This window comes from Mesoplodon mirus (assembly GCF_964341445.2).
Source record: "Mesoplodon mirus genome assembly, chromosome: 4".
NCBI classification, from domain to species: domain Eukaryota; kingdom Metazoa; phylum Chordata; class Mammalia; order Artiodactyla; family Ziphiidae; genus Mesoplodon; species Mesoplodon mirus.
The window spans coordinates 46,161,280-46,187,137 of record NC_138979.1 but is presented as its reverse complement, the minus strand read 5'-3'; the positions used below and the strand labels follow the sequence as shown (position 1 = coordinate 46,187,137).

At 36.3% G+C, this 25,858-nt stretch overlaps 3 protein-coding genes across 7 annotated transcripts in view; 2 read left to right on the top strand and 1 right to left on the bottom strand.

The window, feature by feature from the left end:
* Positions 1 to 1,540, top strand: part of CCPG1 (cell cycle progression 1) — a 39,597-nt gene extending 38,057 nt beyond the window's left edge. For 2 of the 3 annotated variants that reach the window (XM_082618358.1, XM_082618357.1), the window contains exon 10: positions 564 to 1,173. In XM_082618358.1, coding sequence (XP_082474484.1) covers positions 564 to 753 — 190 coding nt within the window. In that variant the 3' untranslated portion in view covers positions 754 to 1,173. Of the gene's footprint in view, positions 1 to 563 lie in introns of all 3 variants that reach the window. The other variant, XM_082618359.1, reaches the window with a different exon arrangement.
* On the bottom strand, positions 1,327 to 25,858 carry PIGB (phosphatidylinositol glycan anchor biosynthesis class B). Of its 3 annotated transcripts, none has more exons than XM_082618360.1 (12): positions 25,651 to 25,858; positions 23,959 to 24,092; positions 23,412 to 23,531; positions 19,188 to 19,292; positions 17,484 to 17,614; positions 14,710 to 14,850; positions 13,370 to 13,421; positions 8,085 to 8,296; positions 7,410 to 7,474; positions 4,809 to 5,022; positions 2,028 to 2,208; positions 1,327 to 1,705 (listed from the first exon to the last, which is right to left on the bottom strand). In XM_082618360.1, the coding sequence occupies exons 1-12, from the start codon at positions 25,775 to 25,777 to the stop codon at positions 1,568 to 1,570; spliced, it is 1,620 nt and encodes a 539-aa protein (XP_082474486.1). In that variant the 5' UTR covers positions 25,778 to 25,858; the 3' UTR covers positions 1,327 to 1,567. The 3 variants fall into 3 exon arrangements, with proteins under 3 accessions (XP_082474486.1, XP_082474488.1, XP_082474487.1); XM_082618362.1 differs by having other exon boundaries at positions 2,147 to 2,208; XM_082618361.1 differs by having other exon boundaries at positions 4,809 to 4,929.
* RAB27A (RAB27A, member RAS oncogene family) overlaps positions 15,819 to 25,858 on the top strand; it is a 96,556-nt gene continuing 86,516 nt past the window's right edge. Inside the window, exon 1 of the mRNA XM_082618368.1 lies at positions 15,819 to 15,828. The gene's annotated coding sequence lies outside the window, so the exon portion shown is untranslated. The remainder of the gene's footprint in view (positions 15,829 to 25,858) is intronic.

The following is a 25,858-nucleotide window of genomic DNA, read 5'->3' as shown; positions in this document are numbered from 1 at the left end:
TCAAGTAAAAGGAATATTTCAGTGTTAAATGCTTAAACAAAACAAAACAAAAAAACGGAAAAGACTGGATTTCTTGGCTGGGAATTGGATGGCCATGGATGGCATTGTGGAATGTTTCAGTGAAGTAGTGACAGAAGCCTGATTATAGAGATGAAGAACTGTTCATGTAGACATTGTTTATAAGCCTTAGCTTAGAGAGAGAGACTCTCTTAATTAAGAGATGTATACATATTCATGAATGAAGCCACTGGGGGGGGATTCATTTTTATAGGAAAGGAGGAAAAATAATGGAAACACATCTCATTATTTTATTGTCACATTTCTACTTATCTATTGTTTCCCCTCTTTGCCAGCACAATTTGTCTATTTTTTCTTTCTATAGGATAAAAGTATAAACTCACTGAATCTTTTTTGTATGGTTATAGTAGGATTATACTTCAGATTAATTTAACATCCTTTTTCAGTGTTCAGATAATAGATTAATGGAGAAAAACATTAAATTTGTTTCTTGTTTAAATAAATTTAACTCTAACATGGATGAAAAATGTGTTTACTGCTTTCAGTCGACCAGATAAAAAGCAACGTATGGTAAATATTGAAAGCTCCAGGCATCGAAAACAAGAGCAGAAGCACCCTCAGCCACAACCTTATAAAAGGGAAGGTAAATGGCATAAATATGGTCGCACTAATGGAAGACACATGGCAAACCTTGAAATAGAATTGGGGCAATTACCTTTTGATCCTAAATATTGACCATCACGATTAAGTTAAATTAGAAAACTGTAACAGAAACTTGGATGCTTTCTATACTGTTTGGTGTTGAAACTAAGGTGAAATTATCAAGATAACAATGTCTTTTTATCATTTCTAAGTATCAGTTTGATGATTTTATATTATTACTCAGAAGCATCAAGCAAAAGCTTACTAACTTGCATTTTCCTGTAGTTTAGCTTTGCTGAATTTTTTTTGGCACTAGAAATGTTCAACTGTAGATTTATTAAGGAAGCCAGGCATGCAACAGATTTTGTGCATGAAATGAGACTTCCTTTCAGTGTATGAGCTTAAAGCAAGCTCAAATCATACATCACGAAGTGTAATTAACACTGATCTTTGTGTTAAATTTCCAGTAGAGCTTGAAAAAAATACATTGTGATGGAATTTCATCTCTAACATTTTATAATCTTACACTTCTTGTCTTTTTTGTGGGTTCAAGAGCCCGTTGACTTGTGAAGAATTTGCTGCCTTATGAGCTTGCTGACTTGTTCTCTTGTGAAATTTCTTGCACATCTGAATATTGTGGAAGAAACAATAAAAGTACACCATGAGGAAAACTAAAGGTCTTTATTTAAAATCTGGCATTGCATTATTAATATATGATTTTATATTTTGTGATATTTTTCATATATTTCCTCAGTAGTGATATTTGGTAAACAGTTCATAGTGGTTTTCTGCTAGTTCCACGAATTTTACCCAGTATTTACTAGCATATTTAAGCAGCATCTGGATATTTCTGCTCAGCAATGTCTATTTCTCTGAGAAAGATCTAAACAAAGTCAGAATTTCATGTTCATGTTTGGTTGAGTTTCCCTTTTAACTTCCGTTCATAGACGTATATGTGACTTCCAGTTCGACGCTCTGGAAAGTGAGTGTGGAAGAAAACAGCAGTTCTCTCATACTTGTTTGAAATTAGGAAAGGATTTATTTCCTAGAAGTAAATAAATGTTTAAGTAAATAAAGGCTACATTTTGCTGAGTACTGTTTCAAGAATTTAAGAATGACCTATTCTTCTGAAACCCTTTTCTTAATAAAACAATGCAATTTTTTAATAAAATAATTAACTCATGGTAAGTAACATATTCCTTGGTAGTTATAGAACTAGGGCTGATTTGGACTAGGGAAAAGACCAGTTATAAAATACGGGTTGAAAGGGACCATAAAAAATGTGATGTTGTCTATTTACCTGACTGTTTGCTAAACCTGAGGTGAAATAAAAACACTGAGTTATACCTTTTTTTACGTCCCCTTACCTCCTCCAAGATGCTGAAGATGATCAAGTGAGTAGGCAGTGTTGAATCATTTTGAAACTCTCTGTACAACCACTTTAAGGGATTTAGATAAAATATATCTGCTTCAACAAGATAATCACCTTTTCCAGTCAGGTCTGGGGGACATTGGAGAAATCTCATTGGAAGTGGGTGATGGACATGGCTATAAAAAGAAAGTTACCATTATAGTTACAAGAAGTAAAAAAAAAATTTTTTTCGTGAAAGTTTTCAAATTACTCTTAAGATAATGCTCACATAACAAAATGTGAAATCTGAATCTAAACTAGGTTCCAGTTAAGGTGAGGAGGCACACCTTTAATGCAGTTTTCTCAAAAATGGAGAATATGATTCTCACACTGTGTACCTGTGCAGTAACTTCAAGTCCAAACTAAAGAGCAAAACTCCATTTCAGGGCGGGAAGTAGGTCAGCAGCTTGTGGGACTCAATAGTCTATAACATTAGTATGCTGTTCCAGGGATGGATGGGGCCTTTGGGACTGGGTATGTTGCTTGTTAATAAGAGAGTAGTATCTGGCAAAGTAGAAAACTGGTCATGAACCAGAAAGGATTCTTTTCCTCTTTCTGCTCTGAATCCTTACATGTTAAGTCTTTCCTATTTTTTTTTGTTTTTCTTAAATATATAAGTAAGATTTAGTAATAGAGAGCAACATGGGTTCACTGATCAAAATTCAAATAAGTAATGGTTTTACTGTGGCATAGAAAGACTAGAGTGTATGTAAAAAAGATGGACTGATGAATCATAACAACTTACGCCAGTTACTTGGGCCATGCAAAAAGCCATGCTTACAACTTTGCCTCAGGAAAATTAATATAGGGACTTCCCTGGTGGTGCAGTGGTTAAGAATCCACCTGCCGATGCAGGGGACACGGGTTCGATCCCTGGTCCACGAAGATCCCACACACCGCGGAGCAACTAAGCCCGTGCGCCACAACTACTGAGCCTGCGCTCTAGAGCCCATGAGCCACAACTACTGAGCCTACGTGCCACGACTACTGAAACCCGCATGCCTAGAGCCTGTGCTCCACGACAAAAGAAGCCACCACAATGAGAAGCCCGCGCACCGCAACGAAGAGTAGCCCCTGCTCTCCACAACTAGAGAAAGCCTGCACGTGGCAACGAAGACCCAACACAGCCAAAAATAAATAAATTTATAAAAAAAGAAAAATTAAATAAATTTACACATGACCTTAATACTTCATGACTGGGACTTCCCTGGTGGCTCAGTGGTTAAGAATCCACCTGCCAATGCAGGGGACATGGGTTTGATCCATGGTCCAGGAAGATCCCCCATGCCATGGAGCAACAGCCCATGCTCCACAATTACTGGGCCTGCGCTCTAGAGCCCATGCGCCACAACTACTGAGCCAGCATGCTGCCACTGCTGAAGCCCATGTGCCTAGAGCCTGTACTCCACAACAAGAGAAGCCACCGCAATGAGAAGCCAGCTTGTCACAACTAGAGAAAGCCTGCACGCGGCAACAAAGACCCAACAAAGCTGAAAGAAAGAAAGAAAGAAAGAAAAGAAAGTTATTTCAAATACTTCACGACTTTCACAATTTTGAAGATGAAGGTCTTGCTTCAAGGGGAAAGCAGAAACAGAGAAAAAGCTGCCAGCCTTGTATTCCAAAGTAGGTATCAGACTTTTTTTTTCTTTTTTTTTTTTGTGCTCCATTGTACAAGTTGAAAAAATTAAGACAAGAACTAGGTGAACTATACAAAGGCTAAGATATCAACCACTACAACCATGTATGGGAGAGCATCTTGGTACCTCTAGAATTCCTGTTCTCTTCAGTGTTAACACTACTGAGAGCATGGATGGAGAGTGAATGTCGCTCTCTCAGCTCTAGTCTTTTTTATATAGTATAGGATCCTCAAGTTAAAGGGATACTTGGGGTCTTAACATCCATCTTAACCTGTGGCTTTTGGTAGACATTTCCAAATTGCACATTAATGATTGGCATTAATGATTCAGTTAAGTACAGTATTCCAAAAGTGTTAAATTACCTTAAAATGATACCAAGTTTGATACTAAGTTGACTGAAAGTGCACATGGAAAATTAACTTCAGATTGTTTAAAAAGCCAGATAGGTAAAGAATTTTCTAAAGGAAAGCTGTTTGCTTTGTCCTTTTACCCTTATTGGGCAATTGGTGAAATAATACAGCTTCTTGAAATACAAGCATAGGGTCAATGATATCTTTTTAAACGTCCTGCATAATTCAGGCAGTTTCAGTGTTATTTCCCAGACACACTTAATCCAAGCATTAGGATGTCATCTAATTGAATTCCCTGATTTTTACAAGCAAGACAGCTGATATCCAAAGAGATTAAAAACACTGGTTTAAGACCAGGGCAACAGTCAAACAGTAAATCTGGACTTGAATCCAGTGTTTTGAGATTATTTCAAAATTATGTAAATAATAAGATGTATCACAAAGATTTGTACAGATCAATGATAAGTGAATTTCTTTACTAAGAGTACCATCAAATAAGCCTATATGATATTTTATACTACCTTTAAATAGTATAAAATATCGTATAGGTTTTTGATCAGATTATTTAAATGTAAGTTTTGAAAAAAGAATATTAAAGTTTATTTAAAAGTTGTGTATGATTTTCATTGACATAAATAGCAGTTTCAAATTTCTTACAGTCATTTGATCAGTTAATTTAAATCCAGGAATCCAAAAGGAATTTTAAAGTAGTTTTCATAATAATAGCATATAGTGAACAAATTTTATTACCTATAATAAGGAGTAGAGTGACAAGGCATCATCATAAGTACTGAAGCTGAAGATATATTTGTATTGTTGTAACAGAGTTCTTGAATATTAGTCATGACATCGAGAGTACCTCGTTGATGAACTAAACCAGTATAGAGGGCAAAGAACATATTTGATAAAAACAGGAAACTTAGAGCTGGTTTCTTCCACAATTTCAGGTTGTTTAGGGAGTATCCTATATAAAGATAGACACATTGAATCGTAACACTGGTAATGTTTTGTTTTCTTATAGCTAAGCAAATATTAATTGCAAATATATTTGTAATCTTTCTTGGAAGTGTAGTACAAGCTGTAATACTGTCATGGACAAACAAGAAATCAGCAATACGTCATCTTTGTAATTTCTCTGACCATTCACTGTCATCCATTATCATCCATGTCTTGACCTTTTTCTAGAAAGAGGAATTGAGGTATAGCGGAAAGATTATGGCTAGGGAGTCTAACAAACAGATTTGAATTCTAGCTTTGGAATTAGTTTCCTGTCTTCCCTAACAGTACCTTTTTCAAGTATTAGAAAAAAATGTATGTCCATTGCCTGTCCTGGTACATAGTTGCTAAATAAATAGGACTTGTATTTATTCCATTTACCTATCACTTTAATCTCCCAAGCACTAGCAATGGATTGTGTACATACAAGTCTCAGTAATTCTGGAGGAAGTATAACAGAATATCCTCTTAGAAAAATACATCACTAAGCTCCTGGGAGATTTTCAGTGGTCAGTTTATGAGTGGTGGCATGGATCTCTTTCTGGAAGAGAAAGATTTATGTTTTATTATTATTTTTTTCTATCACTATAGTGTTGGACAATTTGGAGATGCTAAACAATTTTTCTTTTTTAATTTGTAAAAGTAATTCTTGTATGTGGCAAAACAAAAAAACCCACTTTGCTAAGGAAGTCTATATTTTCATTTTCCATAGTGAGAAGTCAGTAGATAATGCCAAAAACAGTAACCTTTAAGAGCATTATTAGCATTTTATTTAGAGAGGGAGACAAATAACAAAATAACCACCTAAAAGAGTGTAAGTGATTGCCTCTGAGTATGGTAATGGGAGGGAGGGCAGGGGAACCACTGTTCTTTAAAAATCCTTATCTGACTTTTGAAACAGTGCATGTGCAGTTTTGCTAAAAAGATTAGCACATGGAAAAACAAAGTGGCCTAATCAGAGACCAGCAAGTCTGCATTGGCCACTGTAGTAAAAACAGATTAAGCAGAAACCCAACCCAAGATCCTGCCACTTAAAGACTTACTCTTTTGGAATGGGAATGAGAATTCAGACAACTCAGTCTTTAAAACACTCTGTAAAGACACAGAGCAGAGAAGTGGAATGCTGGAAAAACCAGATTTTAAAAATGGAATGAAACCAAGTTCCTAAATTAACCAAACCAAACATGTGCACAGAAATATTTGTCCTCTAGTAGTCTGGCAATGCTCACCTGGGTGAAAAGCAAACAATTATAACTCTAACTCAAGTTATTGTAAAAAAAAAAAAAAGTTTAAATCTGAATAGTGATTTGTGAACAGATTTGCTCTGCTAAATGGTCCCACTATTCTTAAAACTTGCCAAGTATCTCTTAGATGCTTATATTTTTATTTTTGCCTGCATTTGTATATGAAGTAAGACTATAAATAGGACACTAACTTTGGTTTCAGGACTTTAGATGTTTCAAATACATAGATGTGTATGTTTGTGTCTAAATTGAAGAGATTACATCTGAGATCTGTAGGAGGTCACTTATACTTGGTCAAAGAAGGCTGCTTAACTCAATGGGTTGTTTGGAGGTCTTTTTTTTTTTTTTTAAGTAAAAAGTTTGGTACCATTAACTTCTTAGTTTTTCTGAGCCTTCAGGCCCAGTTGATTACTCATTTCTTCCCTCCTTAGTCCAGTGATTTTTTTTTAGTGATTAATATTTGAAGGAAGCCAACAGTCATTCTGAATTAAACTTGAAGTTAATAAAGTTTCAATTCATAAATTTTCCAAACCAACCAATGAAAAAATTCATATTTTCCAGAGCCGAGTAATATAAGACTTTTTAGAAGCCATATGTAAAAAACTTACTGAAAAAGACCTAGTGGAAAAATGGAGAAAAGATTAAAAATTAAGTCAGAGGTGTGAATCACTTTAAAAATTGCATACGCATTAGAGTGAGTCTTGAAGGGATAGATGTGTGTAAAGCATTAAAAATTAGTTTCAATATACATTTTTCATTTGTGGAATGTAGAACTTTGTAGTTTAACTATAAACTTAAATTAGCTATTCTAAAATAGACATGTTGTATTACTTTTTAGTGAAAGATTTCTGACAGCCAGGAACACCACCACCAAAAGGTGTTATGGATACTGGATCCTTATGTTTTTATCTCACTTTACAGGACACAGGAAAAAGGATATTTAGGCTGCAAAAAGAGAATGCTGCAGTAATATACTCAATTTGCAATTAAGGAGCAATTCTTATTTAGCCTCGTAGAAAATAAGTAATATTTTAGAGTTTAATAAGCATTGATTGTCTTTTAACTGTTTCTTTATAATTGATTTTTTTCTCTATTATACAAAAATACTTACCACAGAACACCATACAAAATGGTAAAACTGGATAGATAAACCTGAATTCTTTGTGGCTCAACATGCTATAGTAAAAAAAGATATTCAAAGAAAATATTAGTTTCTTATATTAAATGATGGTTTGAGAAGTTAATGTATTTAAAAGGAACATAATTAACATGATCTGTTTTTGTAATTACTGAGACTGAATTTCATGCTTTAGGAATCAGTCTCATTCTTCTTCAGTTATAAGGTGATGATGATGTAAAAGTAATCCTAACATTTGATGTCAATGCGATATTCTAAAGTACAATTGCATTCTAAAAGATTTCTATTACCAATCCAAGTAAGTTATTTTACTCAAATTTCAAATAAAGGTGCATACATTTTCAAAATATTTCTCTGGTCCTTCAATACTTAAAGTTTTGGCAGTTTCTGTTCTTTAAAAGCAAATACAATTTGTTCAACCTCTTTAAAAATTGAATGTATCCATATTAGGCAGACTGTATCAGAAGTATTCAGTCTGTCTTGAGTACCAGCATAATTATTACATTTTCCATTTGCTAAATAATCCCCACTAACAAATCATAGGAATTAATGCAACTCCAAAAGGTAAAACAGTTTACCTTTTAAATAATTTAGTTAACTTCTTGGTAACATTTAAAAAGTGAACTATTTGAATAAATAAAATCTTACCTATAAACTAGCAGTGTCCACAGCACAGTCACCAAAAATATCCTATACCTCTTTGGGGCTAGAAGGCAGCCATGAATAAAGAAGGGTAAGTGAGTACCCAGGACAGCTGGAAATCCTTGACTGAAGTACCAGTGCCATGGATGAGAACCATAAAATGATCCCACATTCTGCATCACGTTAAATTTCAAAAAATTATATTGAACCAGAGTCCACTGGCATCATTGAAGGAAAAAGAAATAGAAATGTGTTAGTGCCAAGTATGAATCTTTGGCATTAGGGAATTTGGCTGAATCATGAAATTAAATCAGAATGAAGTCTAAACAACAGACTGTAGTTTACATTAATAATTTTGAATATGAACTCATTCTTTTTTTTAAAAATGTACTTATTATTTTTGGCTGCGTTGGGTCTTCATTGCTACTCGACGTTGCACTGCATGGGCTTCTCACTGCAGTGCCTTCTCGTTGCGGATCATGGGCTCTAGGCACATGGGCTTCAGTAGTTGTGGCATGCTGGCTCAGTAGTTGTGGAGCCCAGGCTTAGTTGCTCCACGGCATGTGGGATCTTCCTGGCCCACGGCTCGAACCCGTGTCCCCTGCATTGGCAGGCGGATTCTTAACCACTGCGCCACCAGGGAAGCCCGAACTCATTCTTCTTTATATATTTTCCATTATGATTTATCATAGGATACTGAATATAGTTCCTTGTGCTATACAATAGAACCTTGTTGTTTATCTATTATCTATATAATAGTTTGCATCTGCTAATCCCAAACTCCCAATCCTTCCCTCCCTATTGGCAACTACAAGTCTGTTCTATATGTCTGTGAGTCTGTTTCTGTTTTGTAGATAAGCTCATTTGTGGCATACTTTAGATTCTACATATAAGTGATATCATATGGTATTTATCTTTCTCTTCCTAACTTACTTCACTTAGTATGATAATCTCTAGTTCCATCCATGTTGCTGCAAATGGCATTATTTCGTTCCTTTTTATGGCTGAGTAGTATTCCATTTGTGTGTGTGTGTGTGTGTGTGTGTGTGTGTGTGTGTACACACACACATATATACATACCACGTCTTCTTTATCCATTTATCTGTAGTGGACATTTAGGTTGTTTCCATGTCTTGGCTATTGTGAATAGTACTGCTGTGAACATAAGGGTGCCTGTATCTTTTTGGATTAGAGTTTTGTCTGGATATATGCCCAGGAGTGGGACTGCTGGATCATATGGTAATTCTATTTTCAGTTTTCTGAGGAAACTCCATACTGTTTTTCTCAGTGGCTGTACCAACTTACATTCCCACCAACAGCGTAGGAGGGTTCCCTTTTCTCCACACCCTCTCCAGAATGTATTGTTTGTAGACTTTCTGATGATGGCCATTCTGACTGGTGTGAGGTGATACCTCACTGAAGTTTTGATTTGCATTTCTCTAATAATTAGCGATGTTGAGCATCCTTTCATGTGCCTGTTGGCCATGGCTTCTTTAGAGAAATGTCTATTTAGGTCTTCTGCCCATATTTCAATTGGGTTGTGTGTTTTTTTGTTGTTGAGTTGTATGAGCTGTTTGTATATTTTGGAAATTAAGCCCTTGTCAGTCTCATTGTTTGTAAATATTTTTCCCATTCTGTAGGTTGTCTTCATTTTGTTTATGGTTTCTTTGCTGTGCAGAAGCTTTTAAGTTTGATTAGGTCCCATTTGTTTATTTTTGCTTTTATTTCTGTTGCCTTGGGAGGCTGACTTAAGAAAACATTGGTATGATTTATGTCAGAGAATGCTTTGCCTATGTTCTCTTCTAGGATTTTTATGGTGTCATGTCTTATATTTAAGTCTTTAAGCCATTTTGAGCTTATTTTTGTGCATAATGTGAGGGTATGTTCTAAATTCATTGATTTGCTGAAGAGCCTGTCTTTTTCCCATTGTATATTCTTGCCTCCTTTGTCAAAGATTAATTGACTGTAGGTGTGTGGGTTTATTTTTGGGCTCTCTGTTCTGGTCCATTGATCCATATATCTGTATTTGTGCCAATACCACACTGTTTTGATTACTGTAGCTTTGTAGTATTGTCTGAAGTCTGGGAGGGTTATGTCTCCTGCTTTGTTCTTTTTCTTAAGGATTGCTTTGGCAATTTGGGGTCTTTTATGGTTCCATATAAATTTTAGGGTTATTTGTTCTAGTTCTGTGAAAAATGTGGGTAATTTGATAGGGCTCACATTAAATCTGTAGACTGCTTTGGGTAGTATGGCCATTTTAACAATATTAATTCTTCCAATCCAAGAGCATAGCATATCTTTCCGTTTCTTTGAATCGTCTTCGGTTTCCTTCATTAATGTTTTATAGTTCTCAGTGTATAATTCTTTCACCTCCTTGGTCAGGTTTATTCCTAAGTGTTTTATTTTGGGGGGTGCAATTTTGAAAGTTTTTTTTTTTTAATTTATTTTGGCTGTTTTGGGTCTTCGTTGCTGCATGTGGGCTTTCTCTATTTGCAGTGAGCAGTGGCTACTCTTCATTGTGGTGCTTCTCATTGTGGTGGCTTCTCTTGTTGCGGAGCACAGGCTCTAGGCACGCGGGCTCAGTAGTTGTGGCTCGTGGGCTTTAGAGCGCAGGCTCAGTAGTTGTGGTGCATGGGCTTAGTTGCTCCACGGAATGTGGGATCTTCCCAGAGCAGGGCTTGAACCCATCTCCCCTGCATAGGCAGGCAGATTCTTAACCACTGCGCCACCAGGGAAGTCCCAGATACTGTTTTTTGACATTCCCTTTCTGATATTTCATTGTTAGTATAAAGAAATGCAACTGATTTCTGTATGTTAATCTTGTATCCTGCTACCTGCTGAATTCATTTATCAGTTCTAGTAGTTTTTGTGTGGAGTTTTTAGGGTTTTCCATATAGAGTATCATGTCATCTGCATATAATGACAATTATACCTCTTCCCTTCCAATTTGGATACCTTTTATTTCTTTTTCTTGTCTGATTGCTCTGGGTAGGACTTGCAGTACTGTGTTGAATAGAAGAGGTGAGAGTGGGCATCCTTGTCTTGTTCCAGATTTTAGCGGGAAGGCTTTTAGCTTTTCACCATTGAGTATTATATTGGCTGTGGGTTTGTCATAAATAGCTTTTATTATGTTGAGATATGTTCCCTCTATACCACTTCGGTAAGAGTTTTTTATCATCAGTGGATGTTGAATTTTGTCAAATGCTTTTTCTGCATCTATTGGGATGATCATGTGGTTTCTGTCTTTTGTTTATGTGGTGTATCACATTGATTTGCATATGTTGAACCATCCTTGTGAACTTGGGATGAATCCCACTTGGTTGTGGTATGATCTTTTTTATGTGTTGTTGGATTTGGTTTGCTAATATTTTGTTGAGAATTTTTACATCTATATTCATCAAAAATATTGCCCTGTAATTTTCTTTTTTTGGTGGTGTCTTTGTCTGGTTTTGGTATCAGGGTGATGATGTCTTCATAGACTATCTTTGGGAGTGTTCCCTCTTCTTCAATTTTTTGGAAGAGTTTGAGAAGGATCAGTATAAGCTCTTCTTTGTACGTTTGGTAGAATTTGCCTGTGAAGCCATCTGGTCCTGGACTTTTGTTTGTAGAAAGTTTTAAAATTACAGATTGTTTCACCTCTAGTGATTGGTCTGTCCAGATTATTTCTTTTTTTAAAAAATTTTTTATTGGAGTATAGTTGCTTTACAACGTTGTGTTAGTTTCTACTGTACAGCAAAGTGAATCAGCTATACATATACATATATCCTCTTTTTTGGATTTCCTTCCCATTTAGGTCACCACAGAGCGAGCACTGAGTAGAGTTCCCTGTGCTATACAGTAGGTCTGTTTCTTCTTGATTCAATTTTGGTGGGCTGAATGTTTCTAGAAATTTGTTCATTTCTTCTAGGTTGTCGAATTTTGTTGGCATATAATTGTTCATAGTATTCCCTTATAGTTTTTTGTATTTCTGTGGTATCGGTTGTTATGTCTCCCCTTTGATTTCTTATTCTGTTTATTTGGGTTCTCTCTCTTTTCTTCTTGGTGTGAAGCCTGGCCAGAGGTTTGTCAATCTTGTTTACCCTTTCAAAGAACCAGCTCTTGGTTTTATTGATTTTTTTCTATTTTTTTAAATCTCTATTTTATTTATTTTCTCTCTAATCTTTATTATTTCCTTCCTTCTGCTGACTTTAGGTTTTGTTTGTTCTTCTTTTTCTGATTCCTTTAAGTGGTAAGGTTAAGTTGTTTATTTGAGATTTTTCTTGTTTTTTGAGGAAGGGCTGTATCACGGTGAACTTCCATCTAAGAACTGCTTCTGTTGGATCCCATAGATTTTGTATAGTTGTGTTTTCATTGTCATTTGTAATAACAATGAAATCATTCTTTATTAATTTTTTATGTTCTAAGTATTAATGTGTTTTTTGTTAATTTGTGAAACACTAGGTTCTTGAGATTTAAGAAAGTATGAATAAATGTTATGACAGTGTTAAGTTTTACATACAACTGGACATAAAGAGAATCCTTAAAAATAATTTTTATGAGTCTATGTGTTTGGTACCCATATTAAAATTTTTACTGTTCTACCTTATGGCATAAGACATTACCTATTAAGATAAAGCTTTGAAAACACTGCAGTTTGAATTATAGCATAAAGTAGGTAATAACAGCAGCAGCTAACATTAAGGGCTCACTGTGCCATGCAGTGTTTTAAGCGTTTTACATGTATTATTTCATTTAATCTTCCAACCGTAAGAGACACGTATCACAATTATTTCCAGATAAGGAAACTGGCAAGAAAGATATACAACTTGTCCAAGGTCTTACAGCTAATAATGAGGGCACTAGGCCTCAGACAGTGGCATCTGATTCCAGAACCCATAAGTGACTTAAAAACAGGGAACTTAAAAACAACCAAAGGCATTGCCAATAGTCATAAAGATTAAAATGCCAAATCAGATGCTTAAAGAATATTCTGGTTAATTTAAATTCTGAATAATTGAGGTCAATTAAAATCATTTAAAAATTAACCTTTATTGTTACAAACCTGACAAAAATGCCTGAAAATGGATTCTTGAACTTCAATTAGGAATATATAATTCTGTTATACAGAAAGCACAGCAAAGTGAACCAAAGGCATATGCTAGTAGTTTTTTTCTAATATATCCCATATCATTAAAAAAATGATTTGCTTATGCTCCCAAATATTCATGGATTAAAAAGGTTGAGTTTTTAGTGTAATGAATGATTACATTAAAATATTTTTTTAAAATAAAAAAAAACATATTTTTACTTACTTGACCAAAAAAAATACGATCAATTATCAGAGAGAAACTCAAAGTGACAAATCTGAAAAACAAAATAAACAGGTGATTAACATTCTGAACTTGCTGAAAATCCAACAGTAGCATATGGCTTTGCAAAGTGCCCTGCATCAAAAGCCAGTTTAAAAATGCTTTAAAAGTTTTACCAACTGAATATCGTTTTGAAAGATCTTTCATTGAGAGAAGCTGTATTTAAATAAACTTTTTAAAAGTAACAAACTCTGTATTATCTATTGCTGCATGACAAATTACCCCAAAATGTGGTAACCAAAAATTATGAACATTTATTATCTCAGTTTCTGTGGGTCAAGAATCCAGGCGCAGCTTAACTGGGTGTCTCTGACTCAGGGTCTCATAACTTGTCAGGATATTGACTGGGGCTGTAATTTCATCTGTAGGCTCTCATGATTTTTCCCTATAGCACTTATTGTCATTTGAGAAACATGTTAATCATATGTTTTTAGCTGTCCTCCCCCCCACTAGAATGTATACTTCATGAAGAAACGGACTTTATTTTGTTAAATTGCTGTATCTCCAGCATCTGGAACGACACCTAGCACATACTAGGATTAAATAAATATTTGCTGAATGAATGCATTACTTCCAAAACAATGCTAATAAATCTGAGAAAGGACAACACTAGCAACTTAGCCACCGGATGATTTTGTCCTTTTTTAATAGCTACCAAAAATAACCTGTACAGAGTGAATACTAGTATATTAAGAAGATCACTGTTTTAAGAGTCAAAATGCATTCATCCCTTCAATAAATAATTATTTTGGATATTCCACTAGATACCTGGGATAATTCTGATCCTAGGAGCTCAAAATGTAGTTAAGAGGACCTGGGTTTCAATCCCATTTCCATCAGAGCAATCAACCCAGTGACATTGGCTAATTCATTTTTAATTTCATCAAGCCCTCCATTTTCTGTATCACAAAGTAAAAATACCTACATTGCCTAGATCCAAGAATTGTGAAAATCAGGTAATATGTGAACACATATATTATAAAGCCCCATACAAATGTGAAGGAATCAAGTATCTCTAAAATGTATTTGAAAAATATTTAAGAAATAAAGCATAGGAAAGTTCTAATTTAGAAAAATTGCCAAGATCCGCATTTAAGCAAATTAAAATACTTTAGAATCACAAATAAAAATATAACATGTAAAATTGGAAATACTATGTTTCCTTGGTCTGACAATTCTCATTGATGTTAGAAGATGTAACTGACTAAAAGATGTAAAATCTTATTCATAATTTATAATTTATAGGTTATTAAAATTAATAGATGGATTGTAGCCATACTTACCCTACAGGTAAAAACTGATGTAGAATAAGATCAAGCTTTCTCTGTTCTTGCCAGAAATGTCTGAACAGCAAAGGTATCCACAGAATAACAGCTGTGGGACGAATTATAAATGCAAGTGCCACCAGGGATGAGTACTTGACACTATAAGCAAGGAAAAGGTATTGTCAAGACAACTAGGAAATGAGTTCAGAAGTTATCTATTTATGCTGTGGTATAACATTTTTTTAAAAACAATGAGAGCATTTTCCTTTTGGTATAAATAGCTATGTGAACTTGGGGACTTGGGGAAATTACTTAAACTTCTGGCTCTTAATTTTTCTCATCCATAAAGAGAGGTAATATGTAAGGTCTTTTCCAGCTTTAATATTCTAGTATTTTCAAGTAAGAAGTTATTCTGTGTCCTAGTGTTTATCTTGTTTACTGAAAGGTATACCAACTTTTAACCATACAACTCTGCCAGTTGCTTTCCTGGTGGAAAAATGATCAAGTCTCTCCTAAAGACATAAGAGATAAAAGACAGTCCCCATTTTATATGGGAAAAAAAAAAAGCTCCTTTAAAGAAACATTGGGTTTATTTAGGCAACGATGGGCTTCTGGGCACATGTGGTTTTGTTTTGAATGTAAGCTGGTAATTTTGTCCAACTGAAAGATGTGTATATACACCTGATTTTTTTTTTAAATCTTACTTATAAAAACCTATATGATCATGGATAGAAATGTGGGTTTTTACTATTAGGACTTCTCTCAATAAAGGGTTGAAGGCGAGCACCTGATAATTTAATCGTGAGGACTACAGACAGTGGCAAAATAAAACAACTTTATGGTACCATTACATACCTATTAACTAATAAGTAACTATAAAGAAATTTCCAATGTTGGTGAAGATGTAAGAGCAGGGATTTCAAGTTCAAATGCTTACAGAGACCAGATAAGTAATAAAAAATGTGTGATATTGGCTGCATGGGGGCTCTGATATCATCATGAAGGAATCCTGGCCCAAAATGTTAACAGGCCTTACATTTTTTTTCAAGAGAAACTAGAAATCCATATTTTAGGTAAGATCTCCCAATTTAAAAAGTTTGCCAAGTAGTTAAAAAACAAAAAGGAAACAGTGTGTAGGTGAAATAAAACATTTGTGGCTTGGTCTGACTTGCAGACAGCCTAATTGCAAATTCTGCCACAGTGAAACTACCTAGGGGATGCCCAGATACATCTAGGCCTACCTAACCTCACTGCAAATTTTCAGACTTGGATTTCTTACTCCTTTCTGAATATGTCTACATAAATTTCTTACTGGCATTCAAAATCAAACTGTATGAAATAAGCTCCACACCTTTCTCTCAAACCTGTTTATTGTCTAATGTTTAAGTTAATAGTATCACTCAGTTTCTCAGTCTTAAAATTTGGAGTCACCTTAAATAGAAATTTTTCATCCCACACATCCACTGTGTTTCCTCCCCATTCTCATTGCCATCATTTTACATCAAGTCCTCTCACGATTCTAGGATCTTTTCACAGTTGTGTCACTTGTTTGGAATCTTTTCATAGTCTTTTTTTTTTAATTTCCCAGAAATATTACTTAATATCATTGTCAATCATCAGTACTTACTGAACACTTACTTTGTAATAGGCCATGTGCTATACACTATATACTGTCCATAGAGTCTCATTTAATTCTTGAGAGCTGTTGTATTATTCTCATTTGATAGAAATCAATGTTTAGATATCCTCATCTATAGGTAACCTAAGTGAATACCTATCCTTGCAGTCGAGAGTCTAATGCGGAAATGATCTTATTTGATTTGATCCTCCCAAAAACCTTACATATAAGGGAGAATGGATACTAGATTCCCAAATTTTCTTAACTAGATTCCCAAATTTTCTGGCTTACTCCCTTTTGGTATATCCTAAATACTGCTACTACGAGAGAATTATTTCTAAATCAGATTATGTCATGCTTCTCGAAAGCCACCAGTGGTAACCTGCTACCTATGAAGTCCAAATTCTGGAGAAAGGCAAAGTTCCATTCTAGCCTCATCCCTCATTCTTCTCTTCTCCCACACATCCTACCACACATTAGCTCCTCTGGACAACCTGCCCAGAATTCAATGAAGCCCTTTTATAGCTCTGTGCCTTTTCTCATGTTCCCTTTGCTTGGTATTTTATACCAATTTATGTAAACCCAAACCAGGTCCATATGTTTTCTATTTGCCCATCCAGATCTGCTCTCTACTTTTCACCTGCTCAATGTGCAGGGAGGCTGACCTTTATGGACTATATCAATGGGCTATCTTGCTTTTTGGCTTCTTATTAGTATTGGTTAACAGCAGGGCAGAAGAGTCAGGGTATTTTATTCACCCTGCTCTTTCCTTGCTATGGTTAAAGGCTGGCTGTGCCCCTCTCCTGTTGGGGTCCTCTCAAAGTTACAGCTCTATGGATTTCAGTGACTTTCCTCTCCTTGCTCCTTGGGGCCAAAGGGTAATTGAAAATTCCTGTTGTGACTAGCCCTTGGGTACTACGGTATCCCCTTATTAGCTTTTCCAAACATTACTTACACCTTTGTAAACAGTCCTTTTATTAAACTCTCCTTAATTATCTGGTTTGAGTATATCTCTTTCCTGCTATAATAAATACATCAACTGTGAATTTGTGGTTCTAATAGCCTTTATGAACATTAGGGGGTCCACTGGACATTGCAATATATTGATAATTTAAGATTTTTCAAAAGCATGCTTTAGAGTTTTGTACATAATTATAACAGTACTGTTACTCACCTGTTCATAAACTTTGAACCTTCCAAAGGATAGTAGAAAAGAGCAATTATAGTGAGAACAGTTTCCATTGTGTTTGTAAGAGTTCTGGTACAGCAATACCACGTGAACCAAGAGCATAACTGGCAAAAAAACTAAGAACAATTATAAGCAAACATATATGGAGTGGGAAATGGAAAAGCTTAGTATTCTAAGGAAAATAGCAAGCAAGTCTAAATAATGTTAAAAGTGGGCATGTCCAAACATCGTTTTTAGGAAGTTACATCAAGCACATCTATGATACCAGGTCTGTATTTGTTAAAGTTAAGTTTATACTTTCAGGTACATTTTTGTGGCATTGCATTTGATTTAAATCTCACTTCACACTAATAAAAGACATAGAACACAGGTTCTTTGACGGTAGAGTTCAGAGAAGATTGAAATTCATAACTAGAGTCTCACAATCAGTATTCCTCAAATTGTCTTATATTACTGACAAGTATTTTGACTGATTTTTATTGACCTTGGTTGGAATGTTGTCCTGTTTCTTGGTGGAAAATTTAAGACAAGGTAAGAGAAAAAATCATGACTATCAGGAAACATCATTAAATTTTAATTTGGAAATTGACTAAATTAATAAACCACTTTTTGGTAGAACATGCAAACAGAAGCATCATTCAGTCTACAAAACAAATGCCTTAAACTTATTAGCTGGTGCAAGGGTATTAAATGTCGTACCAGCTTCCTATCTCTTCAAATACAGACTTTAAAATATGTTCCCAATTTTTGTGAAGTTAAAGGCTCTTCCTGAGCTAGAAGATCCTAGTGCTGCTACTTTGGAGGAAGTATTATGCCTTTGCCATTTTAGGTTCAGCCTTCGACAGTGTGTATAAGCACAAATTAAAGAGATTGACTTAATCCTTGAATCACTTATCAAGGGCTCAATCGCTAACGCAATCTGTCTTTTTTTAATGCAAATCAACACACTACCTGCAGAAATATGTCATCAATAATTAATAAATTGTTAATATCAATAAATTAACAATATTCAGAAATGTGTTGGTACATCGGTTACTTGAAATTTGGAACATAGTTGCTAACAGAAATAAAAAAGGTAGTAAGATTTCTAAGTTGGCTCATATAAGCTTACTTATGGTTTAAATGGGAAAATCCATTCAAGATTTGAATGGGAGTTTGAGAATCTATCTCCCCACTGTGAAATGAGCCAAATGACAAAAGGCAGTCTTCTATACCACATTCTCTTACAAAGTCCAGCTATTTTTACCATTCTAGCCAGAAGAGAAAGAGTGCATCAGTGAAAAGATACGTCTCAGGTAGCTGGAGGAAGAGTGAGCAAGGGTTGTAAACAGCTGAGGTGATCTGTGAGGTAGGCAGTGGCTTAGAACTATTCCTACCGAATATTATGGAGAGTGAGGCAAGGACTCAGTTCTGAGTCATGCTTCTTCCCAAGGCTGGGTCCTAGGGTTTAGCCTCTCATAGTGTTGGAGGGCATCAGTGGCTTCTGCCACCTAGGGCTCATTCAGGAGAGAGATAGCATGTCCACTTGCATTTTACTGTTCTTAATTTTGGAAGTACCTCTATAAAGTTGTACAAATTATCTTCTGAAACTGTTTTGGGAATCAATCATATTGACTGACCTGTTCATGTGTTTCATGCTTATAGGAATGAAGTAACTGACATACAGTTTCTAAAGTGTTTAGGACTTACCACCCATCTTGCCACTTGCTGATTTTCTAGTTGCTTCATTAATGAGTAAAGCCTCAAGTCTGCTATAGCGGACAGAAGTGCTTGGGCAAGTCTAGGAATCCAAATCTTCATTAGTTTAAAAAAAAAAAGATATTAAAAACATCTGTTAGTTCATACTTTAAAATCATAAGAAATCAACAAGCTGACCCAACTATCAATCGAAAGCCATTCTTAGTTAAAAAAAAAAGATGTATTATTCTATTCTTGTGTAAAAATAATTTATACCTTAAAAATTGCATTAATTTTCATGGAAATACCAAAAGGTAGTTTTCTCATTCTCATTCTCTCTGTAATATACATATATATTACAACACTACTAATTTTAAATAGCCAGCAGACCATTTCATTGTGTGAAGGTTCTATTTTAGAAGCACATGTAGTTCTTTTCAGTAGCATAACAGTAGGTAATTTTTTATGAAACATTTACCCTACTGTATGCTAAGTATCATACTAAGTACTTTATGTATATCAGCTGATTCAGTGCTTCTAACAGGTACTGTTTTATAAATGAGAAAACTGAGGCATAGAGAGGTTAAATAATTTCCCCAAGGCTGCAGAGCTAGTGTGGAGGTCAAGATTCAAACCCAAGTCTGCCTGACTCCAAAGCTCTTAGCTACTAAGTTACATTGCTCCCCTATCCTACAATATAGATAATAAAATAATGTTACTTTTTTTTAAGCTTTAAGTAATCTATAATTACAGAAACATGGTGTCCAGTCAGATGACACTAAAGAATAAATTTAAGAGTAAAAAGAAAGAGTAAATGTATTATAACTTAATTACAGTTAATGATTCTAATGTTTACATTAGCATCTTTGAGTTTTAAAATGTGTCACAGTTATTATTAAGAAAGTAACACTTGCTGGTAGATCACAACTTAATTTTAGTTTGTTCAAAAGATGTGTTTCTAAAAATTTATATGTAAATCTGTATTTTTGTTGGATCACACTTCACTAATTTTACATTATAATTAGAGCTGCTTTACTTTCAGTTGTCAGTGGCTTCTGACACTTTAGCTTTATGTCCTTTATCAATAATCTGTAAATAAATGTTTAAATCTTAGAGTTAAAGGTACATTGTACTTCATAATTCCACTTAAACTGTGCACTGTAAAGTACAGTTAAAGGCACCTCTGTACTCACCTTCTGTTTGCCCTGCATAAGAATCTATAAGCTTCCTCCTCACCTCCCAGGTATGAAAGTACTTCATGTAAAAAGTTAATTTTGCTACAGACTTAATAGGAGCTGAGTGTTGAGGTAGCCCCTAAAAGACTAAAAGGATTCTTGTGCACTGAGAGAAGTATAGTATTTATGAAGTTAATGGTCTCACTATATTCTGAGCTAGTTACCCTAGCTTTCAATATTGTGTTCAGTTTCGAGACCCACATTTTAAGATGGACATTAATAAATTACAAGATGTTTAGAGGACATTATCTGATTATGAGGTTTAGAACTGGAGATATTTATCCTGGATAAATAAAACTTTTTTGAAGGGTTGTCATGTAGAAATCTTGAATTTAAGAGAGGGTAGATTTTAGCTCAGCACAAAAATAAGTGGAGTTGTAAATTCCCAGTTATTAGCAGTCTCTCCAGACTTTTAAGATATCATTATTTTCCAGGTTATAAGGACCTGACAAGAATTAAACAGTTACACATGGCTTCTGGAAAATAACCACTAGGGCGGTGGGGTAAAGAGGAGAAGGAGGGCTTCCCTGGTGGCGCAGTGGTTAAGAGTCCGCCTGCCGATGCAGGGGACACGGGTTCGTGCCCCGGTCTGGGAAGATCCCACATGCCGCGGAGCGGCTCGGCCCGTGAGCCATGGCCGCTGAGCCTGCGCATCTGGAGCCTGCGCTCCACAACGGGAGAGGCCACAACAGTGAGAGGCCTGCGTACAGCAAAAAAAAAAAAAAAAAAAAAAAAAAAAATAGGAGAAGGAACATGCCAGGGGTAAACCCTGAAGGTGAGGCCTGTGTTGGCGGCTTACCTTTCTACACTCCTGCTCTTTAAGATCCTCCTCCCTTAAGCTCTAGGAGCCACATGCCCTTGTGCCATCTCCTGACCGTTCAAAGCCCCCACTGAGGTACTCCCACAGGTTTCCCTTCTTATCCCTCTTTCTTCTCACATATTCTAAGCCAGTGCTGTCCAGTAGAAATGCAATGTGAGCCACATACCGAATTTTAAATTTTATAGTAGTCAAATTAAAAAGTAAAACAAATCTCTTAACAGGTAAAATTAATCTTAGTGCTTTTGTTTAACTCATTATATCTAAAATATCACTTCAACATTTAATCTATGTAAAAGTGACAGAAATATTCACGCTCTTGTACTAGTTCTTTGACGTCTGGTACGTATTTTACACTACTAGCACTTCTCAGTTTGGACTAGCTGCATTTCAGGTCTTCAGTAGCCACGGGTGGCTAGTGGTTAGCATCTTGGACAGCAGAGCTTTAAGCCATCCCTAGTTCTTTTCACCTTGTGCAGTTTAGAGAGAAGCTATCTGGAAAGAACACTAGGCTGTAAATAAGTAGACCTAGGGTCTAGTTTTAGCTTTTAACATGCTGTGACTTTGGTCTATTTTCTTTATCACGTCTCTGACCCCTTCTAGTTTCAAAATTGTATAATCTATATTTAAAAATAATCAATATGAGAGTATGAGTGACTGACTGATAGCATCATAATGGTTCTCTATCTGCTCAAGTTCCAGGTAGGATAGAGGTTTTTTGGAGGGTGGAGGGGTATTGGAGTGGGGTAGGATGGGGACGAGAGGAGGTTTCCTTTAAATCACAGAATGGCCAGGTGGGTCAGCTACAGGTTGAGGGCAGTGGATAGATCGTGGAGGAATAGGAAGTTTTTCTATCTTGAAGACTCCTTCATTCATAATATAACCTACTTTCTGGGATATTATATATATCTGCCCTGTTTCGAGTCTTTATGAATATCCTTCTTGATCTAGAAGCTAGTGGGTAGCTCTGAGAGAGGGAAAGAGAATTCATAGTTCCTAACTTCTACATGTGTTAATGGGAGAAACCCTGCTACTGCTCTCAATTTTCCTTCCCTGTGATATTCCCAAATGAAGCATCAATCTTACCGATACGGTCCTGTTTCTCAAAAATGGGTAATCAGGGCCTCCCTGGTGGCGCAGTGGTTGAGAGTCCGCCTGCCGATGCAGGGGATACGGGTTCGTGCCCCGGTCTGGGAGGATCCCATATGCCGCGGAGCGGCTGGGCCCGTGAGCCATGGCCGCTGGGCCTGCGCATCCGGAGCCTGTGCTCCGCAACGGGAGAGGCCACAACAGTGAGAGGCCCGCATACCGCAAAAAGAAAAAAAAAATAAATAAATAAAAAAAAATGGGTAATCAAATATTGTTGCAAAGGGGAGGGTACAATACAGCCTAAGAAAACAAAAACAAAACAAAAACAAAAACTCCAGAACCTCAGTGTCTTTCCAGGCTTCAAAAAACCCTTCAGGATTTAGACTGCCTTTGGAATTCTGGGCCACTTCCCTAACAGAAAATGGGGAAGGCCCAAACTTCTGAGTCCAACTTGATGATAGCTTAAAGATACTGAGAATGGGGTTAGAAACACTTTTGCACCATTAGTTCTTCTTTTGTATCCTCTCCTGGTGACTGACCCCAGAAATTCATGATCTAGGGATTACAACCCTGCTCACTATTGATGGCTAATTACTACATAGCACAATGATTGTATATATCACTATATTTTTTTGTCAAATTAATTTTCCTCATTTTTAATTTCAACACTAAATCCTGAGTGGGTTTACATGTATTTAGTCTTCATAGGCTCATATAACATGATCCTCTGCTCACAAGTTAAAAAATGCAAGATACAACACTGCTCTTAAGTGATCCTCTTATGAAGGAAATTTACTTCTAGAGTATGAATAATATATAATGTAGTCATTCTGAGAATCTGTATATCTTAACAGGATTGCTCACAGCAGAACACTTTCATGCTCAGTCTTATGTTTTAGCACATATTGAACAGTTACACATCACAGTATGTCTTTGAACCCTGGGCTTCCCAGATGCCACAGTTTAACAACAGTAGTCTTTTAAAAACAAACTTCATGATACCAATATTATCATTTAGTTAATATACATTAACCTTAAAAAAGGGATGGAATAAATCTGTTAATGACTATTTTGATTACTTTTATTTAAACTTACCAGCAACTGAACACTGTCTTTCCCCAAAAGGTGCAGAATCTTGTATATGCTTGCAAAGATTAAGGGGTAAGTGTAACCCCTCAATCTTTCTGTCCATTCCCAAGTCAAATAACCATAATTAGTAATATTAAGGACTAATGTTAAATAGCACTGAAACAAAACCTCTTTTCAGTTCTATATATAAAACACTTTTATTTTTTGGCAAAGAAGCTTAAAAAAATAGTATTTTACACTGGATATCTGAAGTAAAAATGCAGTTGGCCAACTAAACCGTTAACTTCTTCAAAGCAGGAATGTATTTTTTACTTCATCTATATCCTCCACATTACTGAACCCTTTGGGAATATATGCTAAAGGCTGAGTCAGGTACACTAACATCAAAGAAAGATATAGAAGAAATATTAGCGTAAAATAATGGCATACTTTTATAAGTTAAAATTATTTGGAGAAAATACGGAAAATCTGTTGAAAATATGTCATGGAGCTGACACAATTCCTAAGATGAATACACATTTCTAGTCCAGAAAAGAAACTACAAAGGATATTCGAAAACCATGTGATGTGCAACTTCAAGAGACTGCCAATATTCATCTGGAACAAAACTTGTCTGGACTAAAAAGCAGTTACATATTCGTAATGCTATGGTAAACAAGACCAGATAAATGTTTTCACCAAGAAGATCTGAAAAAAGAAAACAAAAAAACAACAAAAAGTGAACAAACAGGTAATTGTAGCACAAAAGTCAGGCAAATTCCACTTGGGGAACTAAAATCTGCTGCTCTGGTTGGCCCCTTGCTCAGGTTCTGTTAAAGCAGTGGTGAACTCTGGCCCCTCCACACTACTCTCAAAGCAGACCTGGGCAGAAAGTTAGACAAAGGCCAGAGCCTCACCAATCTTTCTGGCAACTTATTAATATAAAGAGAATATTAAGGTACATTTTGAAAAAGATTGGGTTAACTAAGGCCTTAGGCTAATTAGGTTATCCTATATGTATATCTAATGAAAGAAACCAGCTAACAAATTACTAACATAGGAAGCGACACTGTATAATGTGCATATACTAGCATTTAAAATGGTCCTCTATGCATTTTATGCTAGGCACTGAGTTCGTTCCTTTACATGCACTATCTCATTTAGTCCTCGATGCTATGGGGAAAATATCATTAGCCCTATTTTATATATGAGGAAACTGAGGCTCAGAAGTTAAACTGCCTTCTCCCAAGTCAAACGGTTGTAAATAACTAAACAGGATTCAAAACCGGGTCTGTATGTTGACTCCAAAGCCCTGCTCTTAATCACAAATGGACTGCCTGTAGACAATATTTTTTTAATGTGAATTTGGTTGCCAACATTTAAAAATCAGGTTTTATATTAACATCTGTATTGCAGCATATCAAAACTTTAAGATCTGGCAACACAGAGCTCAACTGGGAACTGGCTGGTACTGAAATATAGGGTGCTTTGACTTCTTATGTATACATTTAGCCTTGCCTGTCCGGCCTCCTGAGGACTTGAGTTTGCAACCTGCCTCTGATCCACTGTGAGTCTTTGCTATCATTCCGGGTTCCTGCCACTCTCCTTCCTTCTTCTCCAGGAACACATTTTAAATGTTTCTCAGACAACTGGTACGTTCAAGACCACATACATGCCCCCTTCTGAACTTTCATCTTTCAGAAACAAACCTCCCGACTGCACTGTATCTGCTGTCAGAAAACCTTGTTCTTTCCTTTCCTCCTCTTTAGTCCGTGGACTCAGGCAGAAGAAACCGTACTCAGAACTGGCCCTTGAAAAACCGCGCTTGGCCCATAAAAGGCGCAAAATAAATACTTACTTACTGAATGAGGAGCCCATCTTTATAGTAAATACCCCCTCCGACAGATCAAAATCCCACTTGCTGGGATGATTTTTCTCCTGTCAACATTACATCAGGACCAAAGAAAAGGCGGAGATGGCAGTGAAGAAAAAGCAGTGCGGCGGGGGTCAGACCTGGTCGCACTCCAGGAATCAGCCCCTCCGTAGCTACGAAACCTCGGGAACACTGGGCCAGGGTGGCGACCCCCTCTCTGAAAAGGGGATGGCCACATCATGCTTACTCATTTCACACGGCTGCGGGGAGGACGGCACAAAATAATGCAGAATACACTGCCGCGCAAGCGACAGGGATCGAGGATCCCTTCTCGAGAGCAAAGCGATTTCCCGCCACCGCCACTCCGCTCGTCTTCCACACCCACTCACTCACCTCCGCCGCGCGCAGTGCTCTTCTGCTGGCTGAGGTACAAGGTGGACTTTCTCGTTCTCAGCTTCATCTTCTCGTGGGAGCGGTTCTGGAGACCACGGAAAAAGAGGCTGCCGCCGTCTCGCTCCATCCTGCATCTGCTTCGAGGTCTGCTGGGGACAGCCAGCCGCCACCGTCCCCAGCCCTGGGTAGCTGAAGCAGCGCGCTCTTC